The sequence below is a fragment of the Pectinophora gossypiella genome, chromosome 15 (assembly GCF_024362695.1).
Source record: "Pectinophora gossypiella chromosome 15, ilPecGoss1.1, whole genome shotgun sequence".
NCBI lineage: Eukaryota > Metazoa > Arthropoda > Insecta > Lepidoptera > Gelechiidae > Pectinophora > Pectinophora gossypiella.
The window spans coordinates 9,709,532-9,731,747 of NC_065418.1; the positions used below are offsets into that span (position 1 = coordinate 9,709,532).

Consider the following 22,216-nt stretch of genomic DNA (forward strand, 5'->3'; position numbering starts at 1 on the left):
TCCGAAGATCTATGAAACTGCCTACAGACATACGGATTTCGTACTCGATTCGCAGCCGGACTGTATAATCTTTTTTTTGACGTAACTTATTGTGTATTTGTCACAGATGGCATTAACTACTTGACCGGACAAGTGGGGAGCACTGAAGGCTCTCACCCGGTACAACGTTTAAGACAACAGGCCTGAGGGTGCCCAGTTGGGCGCGAACATCGGCTCAGGGCGTCGTCTGAGAGGAAAAATATTTAAAAGGATTAATCGACCCTAAGAGGGTCGATAGCGATAAGCGCTGAGGGAGATTATATAATCCGTCTTATTACAATAGGTATGTTTGCTGTTTTCAAAAACGACATACGAGGTCAACATCACGTTCATGACATCCTTGAGCATACCGGGAGAAGTTTACAAGAAACATTTTCCCGTGGTATTTCTCGATTCGTCATTCCAGCGTTAGGAATATCGCTTCTCTGCGTTTTCCTGTCAGTACTAATCACTTCACGAGAATTTTTTTTCAGAGGGCCTATTTAGAGAGCTTTGGTAGTAAATTCTTTGACATTCTGGCAAAAAACAAAATCACGCAATTGATCGACATGTGAAAATCGCAGTCTATCAGTAGTAAACGGAGCAGCGTGGTGGCATTGGTTTTCGAAATGATTGTGTGGAGTAGTAGAACGTATAAATAGGCTATTAATATACCTAGTTAATTATTAACAAAAACATCCTAATTCGACCTTAGAGAGAAAGATTGAGGATAAGGTACCTAACGTACCTACTGTATTTGACCTCATCTGGCTTATCTTCAATTGGATGCAATGAATCCCCCATAAGATTATCTATTATTATTTTAAAAACTTTGTGATGTGATATTGATAATTATGTTTGTTTTTCCTCATGTCCAACAGAAACTTCCTAAAAATCTGTCTTTTCCTCGAAAAACACGTAGTTCACTTTGTCGGGAAAAAGAAAAAAACACACCTCTTTTGGGTCTTTACATAAATCCTCTCACGATGCTTAGGTATAATAGGTATTTATCGAGGAAAAAAGGTAGATAATATGCTTCCACTTTTTGCATACTTAACTCATTCATTCTTAAAATATTTATCTTAGCATTAATTATATTAAATAATTTTGTTTGAAATGTACATAAACGTCGTGCTTTCACTAACGGTCTATAGTATGTATTTAAAGGTTAGAAATATATCTAACATTCATCCATCTTCAGAAGAAATCGAATTAGAATTAGAATTTTTGTTTGTGTGTGGCGTCCTTTTATAATAAACTTTTTCTATTCTATTCTATTCTAAATCGCATCGTAAACAATATAATTTTCATGCATATACGTAAATACAAAACCAATACCTACGTAATACTTAAATTAATAAGTACTTATCTCCAGTCAACAAGAGTCGTAACACGGATATCATCATGCGACATGGAAGTTTTTATGAGGGTACTTCCCGACATACGCACCAGCTTGTATGTAATGGCATCATTTGGTCGTTTCCATTGGATAGTTGAATGATAATTCTAGCGTGCGTAGTAACTGTATGTACCTCGTAAAATGGTTTCGGTGTTTACTATGGCAGGTGATGTATTATCTAGGTATCTTATCAATTAGATCTTCTCTCTTCGTCGTCGTGTGGGCTGTGAGGTGGATGACCAACCTCAGCAAACCTGGTTTCAGGGTTATTATTGCCGCCAAAAGCCTCTGACATGGCTCATGTAACGACTACGTCTGGCGTCTGGGCCCGACAATTTAACGTGCCTTCCGAAGCTAGGATCATTTAAGTACTTTTGACCAATTGGGTGAACAGCCTGCAATGTATTACCAAACTAAGGATCACAAAGTGATTTTTGTGATATGTACCCACCAGAATTCGTACCCGGGACCACCAGGTCATGAGCCCAACCAATCTTTGCTGAAAAAAAGTACTTATACGATATTCAGAAACCGCACTTGTTGTAGAACATCGTCGCCAATACAAATGTACCCTATTCATCATTACTACTTAATTTAAAAGCTACGCTCTTGTCGGTGTAGCATTGTCCATGCTACATTTTAGGGAAAAATAGAGCAATCGTTTACCTCTTGCCTTCCGTACCCTATTCACCTTTCTTTATTTAACTTCCTCGTAAACCAAGGCGCTCTGATGTGAGGTGGATCTTTCCTGTATTTACTCACTGATCGGCCGACATCACCTGCTATTAGTATAACCGATAAATGGCACCACGTTCTCAGAATGTCAAAAGATTTATTACCATGTTTACTTACCGGCTACAATGGCGTTATCTTATCATAGCAAACAGCCCTGCCATAACGCGAATAAACAATCATATTATCAGATTCCGACCTGTGAGATAGTCGTGAAGGCCTGAAGGCATAACACCTGTACTTATTTTAAGATATGAGCTCGAACCTTTCTCGACTTGTACTCCATTGTCGTCGAAAAGAAAAGAGTTTACTCCAACGAGGATGATTGAAGGCATGACGTCATTCTTCTTCTTCTTATCGAGTCGATGGCAAACTATACAGTGTCGGCCCAAAACTTGGCAACAAGTATGGCGCTATCTGCAGCGCTCATTAGATCCTCCTGCGTGCAGGTGTTCGGGCACGCAAGACAAGATGTTTCATCGTTTGGGGAACAGTGCCGCACTTGCACTTTAAGTCCGAACCATCCGAGAAACCCCACCTGAGCAAATTGTCCTTACTTCGGCCCACCTGAGTCCGAAGTCTATTTAGAGACCTCCAGGTAAGCCAAGGCAAATCAAGACCTGGCGGAGGTCTCTCGGACGGCGAAACAAAATGTTTTGGGAGGTGTATGTCATTGTTTTCGTAATATTTTGTTGGCAGTATGATATTATGCTCGACTCCAGTGATTAAAGTCCTCAAATCGATGACTTAAATGGAAACTTAATATATCAAAATGCCTAGTCGAGTGGAGAAGATTCGAGTTAACATCTTAGAATACGGGTGAATATGAACCGAGGTGCTGACAGATGTGGTTTTATGACCCTAAGTTATTAAAAGATTCTGTGCTGCGAATACGATACAAGAATGAAGGATTCGATCGCTTTACGACAGATTGGCCCAATCCCAAAATACCAACAGGCTACGAATAAATAAGACTTATTATTTATTCGTAGCCAACAGGCTGTTAGTGACATCGTAACGAAAACTGAAGGGGATGATTCAGACCACGATTATCAAGTGGAATTTTCCATCGCAAAATTCACGATTTTTTTTATATTTTTAAATTATTTTCAATTCTATACTTCTGCGATTCCATTTGTCAACTGAATCACCTCTTAGTCTTCTGCTTTCGTATGGTTTCTGTCCTCTTAGTATTTGTCACGATGTCACTTTCACCCCATACAAGTACATACAGGTACCTATACGTACAAGTACGTACGTAGGTATAGGTGTTAGTGACACCGTAACGAATACTGAAGATGATTCAGACCATGATTCTAAACCGATATCAAGTGGAATTTCCTTGATGTCATGAATTTTTTTGTATTTTTTTAGTTTTCAATTCTATACTTTTGCGACGGTTGATATGAACTTAGAACCATAGTCTGAATATCCCTTAGTTTTCGTTACGATGACACTAACATCCTGTATAATTTCGTGTTTGTATCGTTTGGGTTTTCGAGTGAAGATAGCGAAATTTGAATTAAAACTAAGAAATTACTTAAAAGAAGTATTTATTGAACTATATAATACAGTCTTATAGTTATAAATTTCACAGGGCTACGTCCTAAGCTCCCGAACAGAACGACGTTAAGTATCGGCTTCGTCCTCAACAGTCGGCACGTAACGCGGCGTCGTTTGACCATAGCTCGTGTAGGGTTGTACTACCACGTGCAGCTAGCCCACTATACGGGGTTCCGCTGCGACAACCCTGCGGTACTTTGACCGTAAGTCACCATTCATATGGCAATAGCAGTGCTCATAACAACGAACGCCGTACGCAACCAAGCCATGACAATGCGAACTCCAACCGACCGTCACAATCGCCTGTTCACCCCAATCTATTCTAGCGCCTTGTTAATTATTTACAAAAACAACAATTAAATTAGAAATTAATGTGTCAGATATTGACGAAATTGATATATCCATGACAATTGCCTTTTTCGTTTTTAGTGAGCAGTAATCCAGCAGATATTTACTATATAACAAAAGTGGGCTCACATGACAAACTTAACTAATAAGTGTGGTGTACTATTATGATTTTAACAACATACTTTAGCAAATACTAATCACAAGTTAAGAAAGTTATATTTTCTTTTATTTTTTTATTTTTTTTTCACGTTGACTTTGAAAACCTAGCTTGTGTATATTCTTTGAAAAATATATTTTTATGTTAATCATATAATCATCGCTAATAATCTTAATTGTATCACAAGATTTCTAAATAAAAATAAACGCTAGATTTTCAAATCACTTTTTAGCTGTCATTTTTTTTTGCAATATTTTTTAACTTATGATTTGTTTTCGTTTCTTATTTTTAAATTGAGATTAAGTTAACATAAAACACAATTATTCGACGTACAAACATAAAATTCCTCTTGAATGCAGAACATTTTTACATAATATTATGTACTGTTTAGACGAAGCTTATACATACTCTATCATGTAATGTACATATACATTTTGTCACTTTCCAATCACTAGCAATTACTCGAAAGTATGTTTTAAACCACATCAAAGTAACGTCTTATTAGCTCAATTTCTCGTACAGTTTCATCTACACTAATACAAGACCGTCCTTTTACAAAAAGAGGCAAATTGATTTTTTTGTGCCTTAAGACGTTTACAGGATATACTTTTTGACAGTTTAGAAGTAACTTAACACATTCGCTGTGTAACGGAAAATTAGATATTAACCCCTCACGTGCAATGTTATTTTTCGATAAACACATTGGAATTTATGTACATAGACACACTATAGCAAGAAAAAATGTGCCCCACATATGGGACATGCACATATGAGTTTCAAATTTATTGTCTCATATGTGGTTCATACACAGCGAACGTGTTAAGTTTATGACTTTACTGAATTGTTACGACACTCTATATTATTATTTAACTCACTTTTTTACTTTTTTTATATCTTACAATTTACTCTAATCATAAAAATATATTTAAACTATGTAATAAAGGCATTTTTTTCTTTCTTCATGTCTCTTCGCCAGAAAACTTGAATCCAAACCGCCGAGATTTAGGAACCCCAATAATTATAATATTTTTATCTATATTTACATAAGGCTCAGCCTCTCATCTCATCTCATTTGACGAACGCGTCTGGCGGTATCTTGCCTTCTGAGTGAAGCTGGTTGAAGATGAACAGCGCCCTCTGGAGGTCCCATCCGGTTTCTTGCAAACAGCTGAAATGTCAATCCTTAATTTAGTATGAACTTTACATAGTACATACTTACTTTATACATTTATGTATAAGGCAAGTAGAGAGAATGGTGAACTAATTTAAATTGTTTGTCCTACTTATACATTTTTTTTTACACTTTGTTATGTATACATTTTACACTCTTAGTTTTATTTAAATTTGTATGAGTACCTGTGACTTGAAATATACATTACTTAGGGTGGTATTAATAAACTAATCTCAGCTTTGAGACTGCCCTCAAGATCATGTCAATGAATTCTCATATAAAAACAGAGACTTGAGCATGATCTTGAGGGCAGTCTCAGCTGAGATTCGTTTATTAATACCACCCTTAATATTATATATTATATACATGTGTAAGTATGTATACATACATAAACTCCCGCCTTTAACCCCTAATGGGGTTGGAGCCACAAGTAACCAAAGGCAACTTGCAGCCACTGTTGGCTGTTTTGTCTCGCTTGCACTTACGTGTTAGGAGGCACATGGTCATAATGAGAATTTTGTATGGAGTAGCCCTCCACCCCCTGGTGAGGCATCGTCCCACTTTTGGATCGTTCGTGTTCGATCTAAGTAGTAGATAAAGTAGCAAGTATACTAACTTGACGCTCCAATGCTCGTTCATGCCGGTCTGCTGGCTCAGCAGTGCTAGCAACTGTTTCTGCTGGTCCTCGCCAGCGGGTATCGCGGAGGCGACGGGTGCTGCAGGGGCCGCGGGGGCGGGGGCGGCGGCGGGCGTCGTTTCGGCCCCGGCGAACGCTTTGCTTTCCTGGGGAAATTATGAATACATAAATAAGAGTGCAAAACACGCGGCAGCCAGCAAACGTGCTTCGGGATCGCACCTTTACATTAGAAAAAAAACACCATGGTTGCTTGGTCATCCACCTCGCAATAGGAGGATTAAGGAAACTCCAATCCCTCTGGCGGATTTTACGACATGCCCAAGATGATAAGTAGCTGAACGTGTTCTATGTATTTTATTCGCTCTGTTTACGTTGTGCTTATACCACTAATCCGCACTAAACGTTTTGCCTCTTCCTTTTTGATGCGAACTGCAAAGGACAGTTCCACTGTCTGCCGTCGCTTGTTCTTCCAACTCGTTATAATCTGGGAGTCTTCAAGGCTAGCGTGAATAGGCATTTGCTAGGTAGGCGTGATCCATGCTAGACCACATCGTTACTTGCCATCAGGTGAGATTGTGCTCAAACGCGAACCTATTACATTATTAAAAAAATAGTTACCTGATCCTTAGAAGCGTTGGTGACAAACAACATGTCGTTGACTATGCAGAACCCTCCGTTGTTATTGGGAACAATGACGAACGTTCGGTGGAAGGAGCGCGTCGGGTTGTCTGTCGTGTGAGTCTCGATAAACACGCCGTTCATCGACAGCGTTATCATTTGAGGCTGTTGGTAGAATTTCCACATATATTACATTTACGATAATGTGATAAATTGGTAACAATAAAGGTAAATCTGGCTAGAGCATAGCTATTTGAAATGAAAATACATAAGTTTCCTTTTCACTTATAGTTTTGGTCATAAAACCACATGCAACTGAAGTTTTTTTTTTTTGCGATATGTTGTTAACTTCCGCGCTCTAGCGTATGAGATGACACAATAACTGCGCCGACGCAAATTATATCGTATTGGTCAAAATTTAAGAACACTCAACATCAGCGACACCTGATCAAATCAAATAAATTTATTTGCGAGAACACATAAAATACTAAAAGGTGATGGGAGAAATAGGCAGTTTTTATCCTCATTCGCGGTTGCTGTGCACAGCCTGCAAGATACAAAAAATGAAGAACCTAGTGTGGAAGAAACATACAAAAACTGTACGGTCACGAGTACTAATATGTATACACTTTGAAACCATGTCACATTAACTTTTTTGACACATTAAACCGTAAGTCTCATTAAATGTCAAATATAATAGTGCGACAGGGTTCTAAAGTGGGTACATGATATTGCTCATGACTGTACTTGCTATAAATAAATTAATAATTATAAATTTTAAAATTTATCATCCCAAACGTGTAAAGTGCAAATGAAATAAACAGATACTTACAGTAAAAACAATAAGATCAACAGCGAATCCCATGAGGTCATGTTTGGTCTTCGGCAGTTCCGAGAGGAAGGTGACCACTTGCAACCGACTTGTGCGCAAGTACCTCCTCCTGGCCTCCCTGTCTGTTATCCTGATCAGGTTGCGACTGTTTGGCAGGTATGTGTTCAGTCTGCAACAATGTTTGGAGTATGTTTAATTGGTAGAAGTGTATGACGGTTACTGGCCGGCACCAACGGTTTAACGAGCCTTCTGAAGCACGGAGTCATCTCACTTTTTCGGATAATCAGGAGTACCCCCACCGGTTGGTTGAGGGGAGACTTATGACCAGCAGGGGGGCGTGTATTAGGCTGCTTAATGGAAAATATTCTATGTCTGCTGAGCTGGGGGTAAAGCTAAAACATAAAATGATGTTTTGTGATTTCAGGACCCTGGAATCACTGGCATAAGCCGTGCATGTAAAAAAAATACTGGTACCAACCTTGTCGACTGCGTGTTTCTGGCGTCGTGGCTCATGTATCCTGCCGCCATGGACATGCAGGCATTCTCGTGGTAGGCCTCAAGCAACGGCTGCCGGGACTCAGAGTCGTAAATGGCGAAATACTGCGTGAGGAAGTCGGCCACCAGGCCCTGCCCGGCTGGGTTCACAAGGAACGACTGAACGCGTGGCGGCAGGGCCACGTCTTCTGATACGTCGAAGCCGATCGCCGGTGGTAGGTCCACTCCGTCCTGATACAATGTAATCATTGTAAAACATTGCATCATTAAAAAATCTCGATTGGGGGAGAAGTCCGGACTGTTGTACTATGTATGCGCTGAGCACAGAACCTTGGTGTACGGTCGACTACTAATACGAGGACTAATACGGTACGAGTACTAATATGTATAGACTTTGGTACCATGTCACATTAACTTTTTTGAGAAATTAAACCATAAGTCTCATTAAATGTTAAATATGACAGTGCGACAGGGTTCTAAAGTGGGTACATGATATTACTCATGCCTGTACACACTGCTGGGCCGCTTCTTCCCTCAAAACTTGAGTGAACAGCCATTCACTAGATAAGTGTGGATACCAAACCAACCTATGCCACATCTTAACTTACCATTAGGTGTGATTGTCAAAAAGCAACCGTTTCTTGCCTTCACTCAACATAAAAAGTGCTAAACTCTATGTAACATACTTACCAATCTCGTCAGCTTGGGAAACTTCTTCCGCACATCGCTGGAGACAACAAACAAGTTGGCAACAGATGTCAATAACCTTCTGAAACTCTCATACACAATGTTAGTTTCAGCAAAACATTTATACAGCCTTATTTCAATACGAAGATTTAAGATAAACTTTCTTTAAAATAATAATCCGTTGTCACTAAAAAGTCGACGGATTTTAATGAAACTATGCAGGGACTTTCCAGGCTACGTTCTTCAAAATTAATATAGATGGCGCTGTCGAAATTTAATATGGTAAATACCTAATTATATTCTCATTACTCAAGTAGGTAATTTTATAAAAAGAATTGTTACTTGATGTTTGGAACACATTATGTATAGAATTATGTTGTTACCTATGCTTCTTTATTTCCATCAGAACAATAATGGGTGAAAGATGTAAATGTACAGCTGGGTGTAATGAAAATGGTCAACAATTCATCATTTTTACCCAAAAACAAAGAAAGATGGATATGTCTGTTATCCATATAATTAGAAGGAAAATCTTTACAGTGCCATCTGTATTGTTTTTGAGGAACATAGCCTAAAAAGTCCTTCATTGACAAGTCGTAATATTTTTATGCAGAATCTACGACAGTAGCGCCGCGGAAGCGTTTTTTTTTTTAGTGACAAGGACTGTATTTTGAACCTACTTTATTTTTAGTCTTCATTTTGTAATAACACTGATAATGTTTATTGCAGTATTTGTTTTGATGAGCTGATCTCAATAATGCCATGTGTTCTAAAGAGTTTTGAAAAATCGTAAACGTAGCTATTATACCTGAGAACACGGTGTTTAAATAGACCATATCAAAACAATTCATCTAAAAAGCAATATTGCAATGTGATATTTACGCATATAAAAGTAAGTGCGCAATATCAACAAAATTCAAATGTCAGTCAATGGCATTTCTTAGATGAATTGCTACTGTGGCCTTTTTAGACCCGAAAATATGAATCCATTTCAAACATAGATTATATCAAATGTGTATAAAATCAACGAAGCAGCTAGATTCATACAAAAATCCTGATGTTTCCTGCTATTTTAATACAAGTGTTGTTTTCATCAACCACATCAGATTTAACTTACAATCGTTTATAATTAGAATACAAGATTTCATAATAAATCGTTTGATGTATCAAAAATACTTTGACAAAATTCGACATTATACCTATGTCGGACTGGACACTTTTAGAATAATGATTTTATGCACATTTGACATATCAATGAATGAAAAAAGTAAGTCTGAAATCAACATACATTTGGAATTTCTGCAATTTGTTGTAATTTCTTTTTACAACACACAGAATTATTGTATTACTCACCAAAACAAATACTTTAAAGAACAATGTTGCATGAGTTAATTTCTTTAATATGACTCACATGCGAAATTATGTTATTAGTGTATAGAATTAAAATATATTTTCAAAAGCTATTCTGATTTCAACATCCTTGGCATATAATATTTTAGTGATGTTCATACAGCATAGCACAACCCGAAGTTTCCATTCGAAGTTCCATCACATAATCCTTTGATGAAATATACAGGGATTTAGTGACATTGTAACCAATACTTAGGGGGATGATTCAGACCATGATTCTGAGTTAATATCAAGTGGAATATTCAGTCGCAAAATTAATGTTATTTTTTTTTCAATTTATACTTTTTCGGTGGAAAATTCCACTTGATATCAACTCAGAATCATGGTCTCAATCACCCCTTAAAGTTTTCGTTACGATGTCACTAACACCCTGTATGATTGAAGCATGTAATTATTAAATGTTTCTTACCTAATACATCAAGCATCATTTCAATACACATTGACTACTAAGGGTAATGTTATGCTGCACTAATCGGTAATTACGATTATTATCTATTTACCATGTTTCTAGCTTCTATACAAAATAACACAAATGTTCACATTTAAGTCACATCATTATGTTAAAGATACGCCTTATGAACATCAATCTGCATTTTGCCTGAAAGAGTACGCAATATTTGTTGACACTATGCTCCGTCTCAAAATCTGATGCAAATAAAGTTGAAAATATAAAACTAGCTAACAATACTGAGAGACTATTGAAACAAAATTTTTAAAAGTAGTATTTCTCTTTTGTTTTTTATCTTTAACATGAGACTAATTGTTTAACTTTTTAGCATAGAGTTTAGGACACAGAATAGTTCACATTGAAGCCATTAGACCGAATTTCCTTTTAGCATTCAAACTACATTGTTTAACTATTGTGTCAGGAAATCTCAGCCTTAAGGAAAGGCAGTAAGATGCTAGTAAACAGGATGTTTATAGGTTAAAATGCCGATTGATGTGAATAAATGTGTTTTTCCCTGTTTCTGTTGCTAATGTACAAACCCACAACTACCTCCTAACTTAGAGTAAGCTAGGCTGAAGAGAAGCGGGTTCTGTAAACAGTACATAAACAGACAACAGTGTGTGGTAAGTGGCAACATTAAAATGAATATTGATTAAAAAGAATAATGAATGATGTATGTTCATATTTCAACGAATCATGAAAGATATAAATGTATAATATACTGAAAATTATGCTTCAATTAAATAATTAACTTGTAATATGATCCCAACAAAAACAATTGATTTGACACCAAAATTACACAATTATAAAGTAAATTATTCCTTGTAATGTTACACATTTCTATAACATTCAAAATTGCTGTGATAAATAGCAAAATACTGTTTAAAATCAACATGTGCCTATGCATGAATCATTATGGTATATTATAGAAAAAGTAAAGATTGCTTTGTTTTGTGTCTTTTGACATGTACATATTTTCCACTTGTTCTTTTTTCTAAAACTCGACTCTTTAGAGCTTCATTAGCTGTACAAACCACATTTCAAGTGGTATACCTCTGACCTTAGAAAGCCTGTCCTTGTACCATATCAGCACTCTTTACCTGACGTAGATCTCATGATCCTGAAACCTGTTCACCAAGGGATTGCCCTTTAGATACAGCTCCACTAGCGGCAGGTTCTTCAGTGGTTCCAGTGACCCAAGGAATGGGATCTACAATATAAAATTACAAAAAATATATGTTTTATCTATGCTATAGCCTCGTAAGCCCTGGGGTCCTCTGAGAAGGACCAAATAATTGTAGTCATAAAGGCCGAAGGTTTTGAAATAGTTTGTTCGAATAATCAACGAAGTTACTTTTAAATGTACCAAAACTTTGCCGGTCAATTTAATTCAAACCTTTGCGCCGATTGAAAAAAAAAGTATTTTGTCTATGAACTAGTTCATTCAATTTCGTAAATAGGTGGCTTTAATAAAAAAGAAATATGTATCACTTGTCTTAATTTGTCATTTTATTGGTAAAGATGGTGCGCACACGGCGACGAGGTAAAAAAAAAAATCAAATGAATAATCGAATTTCGTAATTTTTCATATACATTATTTTCAGAAATCGCAGGTAAGATAATAATCAACATTAATATTCGTATCGATATCGTTAGCAATATGAAAGCAAACTTTTTTAGTCCTTTGCAAGGGACTTTAGGTGTCATGTCCGGATATTTTTCAAATACTTTTTTAAATTGTTATATGTGATTAAATCATACTGATATAGACTGACTTGCTTACGTGATCTTATGATTAAAAAAAACTACCGTTTTCATTTTATTTCCTTTTTCCTTCTAATGATGATCTAAACTGACACCATGAATTAATTTCTTTCTTAATAATAAAAACCTAATGTACTTCCAGAGGGACTGATCACAAACTACATCATAAAAACTAAAACTCGTTACTTATTTTATATTGAAATATGTAAGTATATGTACACATATTTACGACGTACAAATAGGTATGTATTTTAATGAAAAAATACATAACCCTTTATAATAATACTATTTTTCAGATTTTACTAAAAGTAGTGACTTAAACTGAGAGTCCTTCTGGAAGAACTTAAAAAAAAACGTATTTTTTCAAAAATGTCTTCTATTCATCCTTACATATGTCTCCACTTACTTTGAACCCGATCGGATAACTCTAACACTTTAAAATTTGTACTTGAAGTGCTCTGCCTTTACGACTACAAAAATTTGGTCCTTTTCAAGTTACCACCGGCGATTATTACTTCGAAATCATAATTATGCTTCGGCGTTACGAGGATAGACAGACATTGTAAAATCAATAAATCAAAATAACAATACTTTCAACTCACTCTATTATCTCCCATGTACAATATCTTCAAATTCTTGAACTTTGTAGCGAGTATCTTCATGTGTTCAAGTCCATGGAGTTTGTTGTCGTTGAGGTTCAACGCCTCTAGATCAGGAATGTTCTCAGCAATGATGTCTATGGCTGCCAACATTATCATTGGCCGGAACAGTGCACAAAATATATCAGCCAAATCTGGATCTGCATGGAACTTTGTCAAGTCCAGAGCCTTTGTTGCAGCATTATATCTCTTAGCCATTGTCAGCTTCATCTTTTCTTTCATTTCAGCATCAATTGCCACATTGGGCACAGAGTTCTTCACAATGAGAACCAATTTGAAACCATCAGACATTATTATCTTCCTGTCTGCATTGTAAAGTTTTTCAGCTATCTTTACGTCATCAACATAAAATATTGCTGCATTCCCACTTATTTTATAATAATGTGGAATAAATCTATCTTGTAAATGGCTATACAATGCTTTGAGGATTACTTCTTTTTCATGTTTTGCTCCATAAGGAATAATTATCTGATACCAGGGCAACATTCCCACAATGAATTTTCGCTTTGCCAGGTGTGATCTTGGGGCAGGGGAGTTGAGTCTGCCTCCACGGCCGCGGAAGCCCCCTTTATGTATGGCCACCTGACCTGCATTGCCTGCCATATCAATGTCATCATCCAGCAATAATTTTGCAGACTCATTCCAGTTTTTATTAAACTTGTTCTGGCGTTTATTTGTGCCTGGTTTGAAACTGACACGACGTGTGTTACTATTATGCGCGCGGTCATCTCTGTCATGTTCTATGGAGAGGAAAAATGTTTAACAATATAAGTTAGGTAGGTACTGTGATGGAACAAAGGGTAGAGGTGGGAGGTATCATATCATAACTGTGTGAAGAGGGCTTTATCAGCTTCCAGATAAGCAAATGCAGACGCACGCTCAGCAGATCAGTCAGCCTTTTCCAAACAGTTGTCGTACATATAAAAAATATACAAGGGTCACAGATGTCACCACGCTGTGTAATTTGCGAGTCGTCGCAAATTGTAAACAAGTAATTATAAACCAATTTAAAACCACTAAATATCTGTATTTTGCAATCAAATTTAACTTTTGACAAAAATCTTACCAAAATAATCATTGTCTGCTTTCCAGTTTCTAACTCTTCCACCTCCACGTTTAGGCATTTTGTTTGCAATGTCTTTGACGGGAACAATAAAATCGTTTACGTCTCCAACGTGTATTATTTCTTATTCACTTTTCTTATTTTTATTGGCAAAGCCGTCTCTTTATATTTACTTTTCGAATATATTAAAATAAATGAAAAGATTGCTAGGATTGTAATTTTCCAAACAAACGTGACAGTCATGCACTGCCACTTGCTAGTAGCTACAAATGGCGGACTTTAGTAGTTAGTAAAGGAAGAAGTATAAATACTCTACTCTATGGTCAGCGTAAGTGTGACCAAACTCAAATTGAAAAACTACTATGTGATCCAATAAACAGTCTCACAATCGCTTATTTATTCGTAGGTAATCGCATTTATAGTAATCCATCACGTTAATATTGGAGTGAACAGAAGAACTATACATACCTACCCCGTTAATTATAGCTGAAAGGTAATAGGGCGTAAAGCTTAATGTAAAATAAACACAATATGTAAATTGTATCTTTATGGTGACAACAGTAATAAAAACAGTAATTTTAACCTTATACAAAAACAAATATATTACACCAAAATAAAAAAAAATCTGTCTATCTGTTTTTATAATGATTTTTTAGCAAATGATGACCCTATGATTACCACATTATAATATAATAAATTATTATGTGTGGTTGTCGTATCAACAGATTCTATCGATAACAACATATACCTAACCTTACGTCCGCAATCCTTAATGGGGTGGGCGACGGGCAGAGCCACTTGGCTCGATGAGATCTAGCGACTTTGATTACAGTCATCAAAGACAGTAGAAGCCGAGCACTGGGGGTCCAGGAGGTCATGGAACTTCCTTCCAAGCAAAGGCTAGATCTCATCGAACGGATTGGTCTAAAGTATTTTAAATGTAGGGACTTCGTCACAATAAATCTTGCTAGGTCACAGTGGCCATTCGGGCTGCATCAGCTGGAGCTTTTTTCCTTTCAAAGAATAAAAATAATGTGTATAATACATTCATAATTTATTTAAATTATTTTTGTTTTTAATGGTTGATTTGTTGAACACGACGGAAAAAATCAAGTCGACTTTAATCAAAAGCAAAGGAGCTTTCATCGAAAGCACTGCCCAATCCCTTTGAAGTGTAACAAAACAATATAATGGTCGAATTGTTCCTCTTTTATAGTCCTACAGCAAAATCCGTGAAGGCACTTTAACGTTTATTAACCTACAACATTATCTTTGCTCTGGCTACCCGCTCTGAAACCCGGAGTGGATCGCTAGTTAATTACGATTCTTGCTTGTGGGTATAACAACAGAGAAATAGACATTTGAACTTTGGAGTTTGGACTTTGAACGGTAAACTTAAACCGAGACATTTAAAAAAATATTCTACTAAATTGAAAGCTGCCAACACTGACGTCTCTGGTCTACTTTGTCTATGGAAGATGTCACTTTTATTCTGTTTTATGCAAAAATTTTGCTGTCTAATGAAAAATATTTTGTACATTTAAGAACAATTGTATGAGTCTTAACTTGTTACTTAACTACTTATTTGTACGGTTTAATTTTCTTATATAATGATCTAATATGTCTAAAATAAATACATGTAAAACGTTGATAAGTAAAAGAAAACATAATCTATGAAGCATCATAAAACGGAACGTGTAGTCATAGAGAATATAGAAAGCATTTAAAAAGTATAACGTCCACAGACAAAGTTCGTGTGCATTTTGTCGAGTCTGCCATGTTTTGTCCTATTTGTCGCGTTTGATCAACGCGTTCGCGTTTATTGTTCCAAACTGTTATTTTCTGAATGTATTGCGGGCTGTGTATTGTTTACAAATAGTGTAGTTAATGATGTTATAATATTGTGACACTTTGGCTCAATCAATCACTTTGATGCTTGTGTGTGCGACTATGTAATTCGTTTTTCATCAAATTTTGGAATCTTTCACCAGCTCGTTGGTGTGTCTTTTCAATTAATTCCGTCGCGTCTTTACTATTCATTCTGATAGGTTGCAGTGATTTCATAATATTTTGTCAATTGTGTGACGCAACCCACGTGCACACAATACAGCAAGCATCTCATGCACATTTGTTATTATTTTGTTCGTGAGTCCGCGAAGCTGTCGGTGTATCGTTGAAAGGAAATTGGATCGTCGGTCCCGTTCGCTCGCGGCGCGTTGCAAATTCATTTTGTGATCTAACGGTGATCGCCTTGGGTTGTGCATTTGGTGCGCGAGGATTGCGTTTGTTGTGCGGTTCGGTGCAGCGCACACGTGACACCGGACGAGTGTTTGGGTGTCAGTTGGCTGCGGTTCGCGGGCGCACGCAAACAGGCCGCCTGCAGTGCGGAGCGCGGCGGGCGTCAGAGGTGAATCACCGCGGTGTGCCGTGTCGGTCGTGTTTACCCGCGAGTGCATCCACTAAGTGCGGAAGTGCATACGGCATGTGCGGCGCGCCTAGCCGATGAGACCGCGGCGACGGCGTCTAGGCGCGAGTGAGTGAGCTATGCTGCTTGGGTTATGAGTGTGTGACAAAAGTTGTAGTGCTGAGGACACTGGAGCCCCTAGACGGAGTTGGGCCCGCCGGGGCGGCCCTGGTGCTTCTCGGGGCTCCGCACGAAGGCAAAATGGCAGCGTGGAACCGCCATCACCACTTCAGTATGCTCATGGACGAGAATGCCAAAAATAAATGTAAGTTACGCCTTTCCCACCCTCTTGTAATTATCTACTTGGAGAATATCACATACCCTTTAACCACTACTGTACTATAGAATCAAGAATAACCTATGTGACAATGGGTTTATTTTCCAAGCCACATAGTCCGGACTTTGCCCAGTATGTCACTTTCCAATAAGTTGCAAATAATGCAACAGGATGTGAGTACAACCAAAATTTTTGAAGTACACCAGTAATTAACTAAATTATTGTAGTAATTAATGGGTTCGATGTATCGCTTTGTATTTGTTACAAGGAATCTAAAAAACACACACGGCATCTTTGCATGTTCAGTATTTGTTTACTTATATGATTCTGGTATAGTAATATTATTTATTTGCTGGATTCGGAACTGTAATTGGTAACCGATTTGATTATAATATATGATATATGCTGAAAATGAGTTGCTTCATGTTTTAAATTAATTTCTATTCATAACATAATCAGAATAGAAATTCTACACGATGCCACTATTATGAACGCTAAATATAGATAACTTTGTCATCTATTCACCACTTTGATGTTCAACAAAACCCAATACCCTTGTAAGTTTCTAACTCTATTAAACACGCTACATATTACGTGGGCTCCTGATTCATTGGCCATAATACAATTTTCCGTCCTATCACTTCCTTTACAACTGCAGGCAAGCGGATCTAGCCTGGGGGACACATTGTTGAGTGCACACAACCCTCCTGCTACCTTGCTGTTGTAATGCCCTACATGCACAACCCTTTGACCTAATTTCTCGCTCATTTAGGGTCAAGCTAAATCTGTCACAAGAGTGAGGACATGGCAAAGTACCCGTAACACCCAAGCATAGAATCAACAGAAAAATTCAACTAAAACAGAAGATTTTTTGTAATAATACAATACAAGCTCATTTTAATGCAGGTACAAAAAGAAATATACAACACAAACATCATAAATAAAATAGATGGTACACAGGGTGGCCTTATTGCTAAGGCAGCATTTTCTTCCAGACAATTTTGAGGGTAGAAAATATTTAATGTTATTTTGTTGTTCTGATGTCTATTTTACAAGACTCCTATTCAATAAACAAATTAGTGCAAAAGCACCGCCCGCTGGCGGTCCGTTAAGCGAAGATTATTTTATGACATAATTTGGCGGTTTATTTTGGGGCGAATTATCATCGGCCCATGGTAGCCTCGACCTCGGCTGGTTCTCCCCAACCTTTAACCTAATTCCCGCGACCCTCGCAGATGGCCGCTTGCATTGACGCTTTTATTAGATAACACGGGTTCTATGTCCAGCCGGTGTCGTCGCACAAATCGTACATTATGTGTAAATTTGAAAATTTAATCGGCTTTTTAACTGCGTAGATATTTTTTTCACTGATATTTATTACTGAAGATTATCCGATTACACTTCGTGTTTATAGACTATTATTCTCCTGTTTTTGCAGGGTATTAATAATAATTTGTAACTGGAAAAATATAGGTAGGGACTATGAAGATCTACCTATAAGCATTAGAAAAAATCTCTAATATACAACAAACGTCCTTTATATCGCCGGCTTTACGTGGAAAGCGGTGCAGGCAGATGACACGCGGTTATGCACTCTACCCAATACCTATATTTTTATTCAATTCCCCGGACTTGCGGCACCCGGCATCGTGCCTCCCACGCTCTTGGCACCGCACTAGGGATCATTGCATTCGGCCCGATCTAAATAACACAAAGATACTGCTCTTAATACCCAGTTTCTCGGAAATTCGGGGCAGTCACAACCTCAGTCTGAATTTACACTTAATTATTCGCCTACTTAATTTAATTGGACTCAATTTCATTAAAGCGAATTGTTGTACATTTCTTTTCCAGGTGTAAGTAGTCTTATTAAGTGCGTAATTTGATTCTTTAAGTAACCAGACTTTCTCGTCCAAGACGTAATTGCCTTAAAGTAATGTTTAATAATTAACTGGTAGGATATTACGGAAAACGTTACTTATGCCTAAAAACGCGAGTTTACCCTGTATTTTAAGGATAAAGTTCAAATAGAATAAGTTACTTTTAGATAACATTATTAAAAATACATCATCCTGTATGAATTTTAACTAATATTAACTTTGGTTTATTTAAGCAGTGTTGTGAAGGGACTGGTAGGCATTCAGTGTAAACTTTGGGGGGAGGCCTCCCGAATGTGCAGACAGTGACAGTATGTACCGGAACCAACTCGCATTTTTGCCCGCGCGATCAACTTTCATTCACCGACTGAAAGCTGTTGCTATGCGGATGCTATGTCGGCCCCGCGGTGTGCTGTCATTAAAACCAAACGCTCGTGCCCCGTCCGCCGTCATGTAGATAATATCGTGCTCTTTGGAAAGTTTGTCTGTCTGCCGCTTATTTAGTTTAATTTCGTGCCGTGAAGTTTCCATTTCAACACCTTTAAGTGAAAATTTTGTTACAAAAGAACAAATTGACCCATTTTTTTATATATTTTGCGGCACGTAACCTTACAGAGAGAAGCGCAAAAGGTACCTACTTAAAATTGAGCAGATAACAATATAAAAACAAGAATTTGTAACTACAAAAGTCAAGGAGTTTAAAAAGAAAGTCCTCAGTCGGCAGGACCGAATTTAGTTTACAGTCATAATTTTCGCAAGGTGCCGGTTTTTTTTCTTGTAGGCTGACCAGCGGTAAATGCAGAGAAGTGCCCTCGGCAGATAACGTCGCAACCGACAAAGCGTGCCCTCGGCATCGTAGCTAATTCGCCGATAACCAGTCGGGGCCGTCTCAGGCGTGGTGAAGTCCCCGCCGGCCGGTGAATGGTCACCTTTCTCCGACACACAGTCTAGACGGTTCGATGCGACACGTGAATGAATTTCACATTGGAATGCGGAACGACAATTTATCGGACCCCACCAAAATTACCGGTACCTACGCATTGTGCGGGTGAAATTATCTCTAATAATTAGAAACTTCACAACTTGTTCATATATATATCGAGTAACTCGAACTCTCTTATGAAATTTATACGCTCCGATATCTCCTTTCAGGAAGTTGGTATCGGACACATAAAGTTGTTTTCTTTATTAGTTCTGTAACCAGTTTGTGAACTTACAATTCAGATCTTTGAATTCGCTACAAAACAAGCATTTTTTTACTGGCGAAATTGCCCTTAGAGGGTGGTGTTATATAATCTGCATAATTAATTGAAATTCTATGTGTATACATACATAAACTCACGCCTATTTTCCATCAGGGTACGCGCGCAGAGACTATGGATTTCCATTTGCTTCGGTCCTGACATACTTTTCTTGCTTAATTCATACACGCACGCCGGTTCAAACTAGATGGTACAAACCGTTCGTTCGATCTTTTAAATTTAATAAACTTTTAATTTCGCATACTATTATATTGTCTGTTATTGTAAAAAGTAAGGACAGATGCGATTCACAGTACTATCAGGGTGGGTGTCCAAATAGGCGGTGACAATGCGTGGGCTCCGTGTGGGCATTCAGGTACAGGTACCCTATGCTAATGCTAAGATTTCTCTCAGCCCGCTGACGCTCGACTCGACTCGACCCATTATTTCTGCTGCCACGATTTCATTGCGCACCGACGATTTGCATTTTAATTGAATCAGTCTCGCTTACAGTATCATATGAGTACTAAACCATGTCCCCAAAACATTTGCAAATAACTCGTCTGATTTGAACGAAATAGTTATCGCTATGATAAAATAAGAAAAACTAAGCTAACCTATTCACTTATAAACTTATTCACTTTTTAAACGAAGCACGGACTTCTATCCAAACGTGTTTCAAATCATATTTTTTTGCATCTCGGTAGATCATATTAGTAAAACGTTTTAATTCAGTCAAACGCTGCTTTTCATATTATATTTCATATATTATTAAACCTGTGAATCAGCAACTCCAATTATCTAACGCTTGACCTATCGCAGTACAATTCTAAAAATGACAAGGTGCCTGCCGCAACTTGTGTTAATTTATAGGCAGCAATGTAAAATTAGAGGTAAATAACCCTGTGTTGTTTTCGTATCTAATTCTATTTCAAGTTAGCTATGATTATTATATGGCAAATAGCTTAGAGTCAACCCTAAAATGCCTCACGATGTCGTCGACCGGCCGCGAAGGTTTTTGCGCGTCGCAACGGTGTGTTATTGTAATCATAATTGAATGTGTATGGAAAACTTCATAGGATTAACGGTAACTTGATGAATGTCCGTGACGTAGACGTGAATCTTAGAAAGTAGTCGTATCGAACAGACTTGATTTATGAAGGTGTTCTCGCGCACGAATTGTCTCGGCTCGAACGGTACTTGTTATGGAATTTAAGGTTTCACGACTAAGTTAGTATTGTGTGTGTAGAAAATCTCAAAAAAATTGAAGGGTTGATAAAGATAAAGATAATTTGCGTAGAGTTTTTGTCCAAAACGTGGAAACTGGTGTACCTGAGGCCCGCGAATGTTTCCGAATTGAACATCTCAGCTGAGTATCAATCAAATGAATAGCTAGAACGAAATCTGACCACGGATCGTTGGTAAGCAGCTAGCTCACAAAGCTACAAGGAAGTGTTACTTTGTTGTGGCGCATCCCATCGGGCCTCAGACAACGTCGATGACCGCACTCGGTTTTTGCACATGGAGTGGCCGCCTTCGCAAACTAGAGCGCCACAGCCTTATTTAGATCTGTTTCGCTTGGATTCTGTACAATGTACTAAGAACGTTGATTATAAGTTTAGCGGCAGTTTCACCAGTCACCTCCCGTTCTTTTGGGGCCCGACGTTTGTTAAACTTTGTTGAACCTAGACGTTTGGTATGACTCGCTTAAGTATTAAGTTCTTTCGTCTAGTTGGGTAATGGTAATATAACACGGACCGCTACAAGGTGGACCGACGATCTGGTGAAGGTCGCGGGAAGCCGCTGGATGCGGGCAGCGCAGGACCGATCGTCGTGGAGATCCTTGGGGGAGGCCTATGTCCAGCAGTGGGCGTCGTACGGCTGATGATGATGATGAATATAACACGGCACCTTGTCATTGCAAAAATAAGAAAAAAATATTATTAGAGGACGCCACAGCTACAATACAATAACAACAAATGTATAATATTATATATAATGTAAAACTTACACAATAACTAACAAAATATTGCAACCTGGGCAAGAAAACCAGCACTCGATCGAACCGTTGTATTTGCATATTCATAAACAACAAGGTGCAATTCATATTTAATAATAAAAAGGTGAGTTGCCACGGAAGCTAATTATCATGTTGGGTTATTGTTTTCAGCTCATCTTTATCTTGTTTGACAGGCAAATTGAGGAAATGCCGTTAAGTAATTGCTTAGGCGTGAACTGTTAAAGCTCTTGAGCGGGAATAATAGACTCCGAAGTCGTGTAAACTGTGAAAGGCCTTTCCCTCATTGAATTTATCTTTGAACCGAGAGAACATAACGCTCTCGGAGCTTGTGATCAG

The 22,216-nt window shown here is 37.8% G+C and overlaps 2 protein-coding genes across 3 annotated transcripts in view; one reads left to right on the plus strand and one right to left on the minus strand.

Annotated features, from left to right (window-relative positions):
- Positions 1-3,685: 3,685 nt before the first annotated feature.
- LOC126373301 (nuclear RNA export factor 1) lies at positions 3,686-14,290 on the minus strand. The gene is made up of 9 exons (XM_050019403.1): positions 14,005-14,290; positions 12,882-13,678; positions 11,616-11,725; positions 8,661-8,697; positions 7,954-8,201; positions 7,476-7,644; positions 6,644-6,808; positions 6,005-6,171; positions 3,686-5,385 (listed from the first exon to the last, which is right to left on the minus strand). The coding sequence occupies exons 1-9, from the start codon at positions 14,060-14,062 to the stop codon at positions 5,286-5,288; spliced, it is 1,851 nt and encodes a 616-aa protein (XP_049875360.1). The 5' UTR covers positions 14,063-14,290; the 3' UTR covers positions 3,686-5,285.
- A 1,457-nt stretch (positions 14,291-15,747) lies between these two features.
- LOC126373314 (serine/threonine-protein kinase minibrain) overlaps positions 15,748-22,216 on the plus strand; it is a 96,984-nt gene continuing 90,515 nt past the window's right edge. For both annotated transcript variants that reach the window (XM_050019423.1, XM_050019425.1), the window contains exon 1: positions 15,748-16,730. In XM_050019423.1, coding sequence (XP_049875380.1) covers positions 16,667-16,730 — 64 coding nt within the window. In that variant the 5' untranslated portion in view covers positions 15,748-16,666. The remainder of the gene's footprint in view (positions 16,731-22,216) is intronic.

What these genes read in the sequence shown, in the direction of transcription:
- LOC126373301 (XM_050019403.1), bottom strand. Translation starts at nt 14,062, where the DNA reads ATGCCTAAACGTGGAGGTGGAAGAGTTAGAAACTGGAAAGCAGACAAT. An exon ending in TGTACATGGGAGATAATAGA is followed by an intron (nt 11,726 to 12,881) that starts GTGAGTTGAAAG and finishes TTTATATTGTAG; the next exon opens with ATCCCATTCCTTGGGTCACT. An exon ending in TTCCCAAGCTGACGAGATTG is followed by an intron (nt 8,202 to 8,660) that starts GTAAGTATGTTA and finishes ACATTGTATCAG; the next exon opens with GACGGAGTGGACCTACCACC.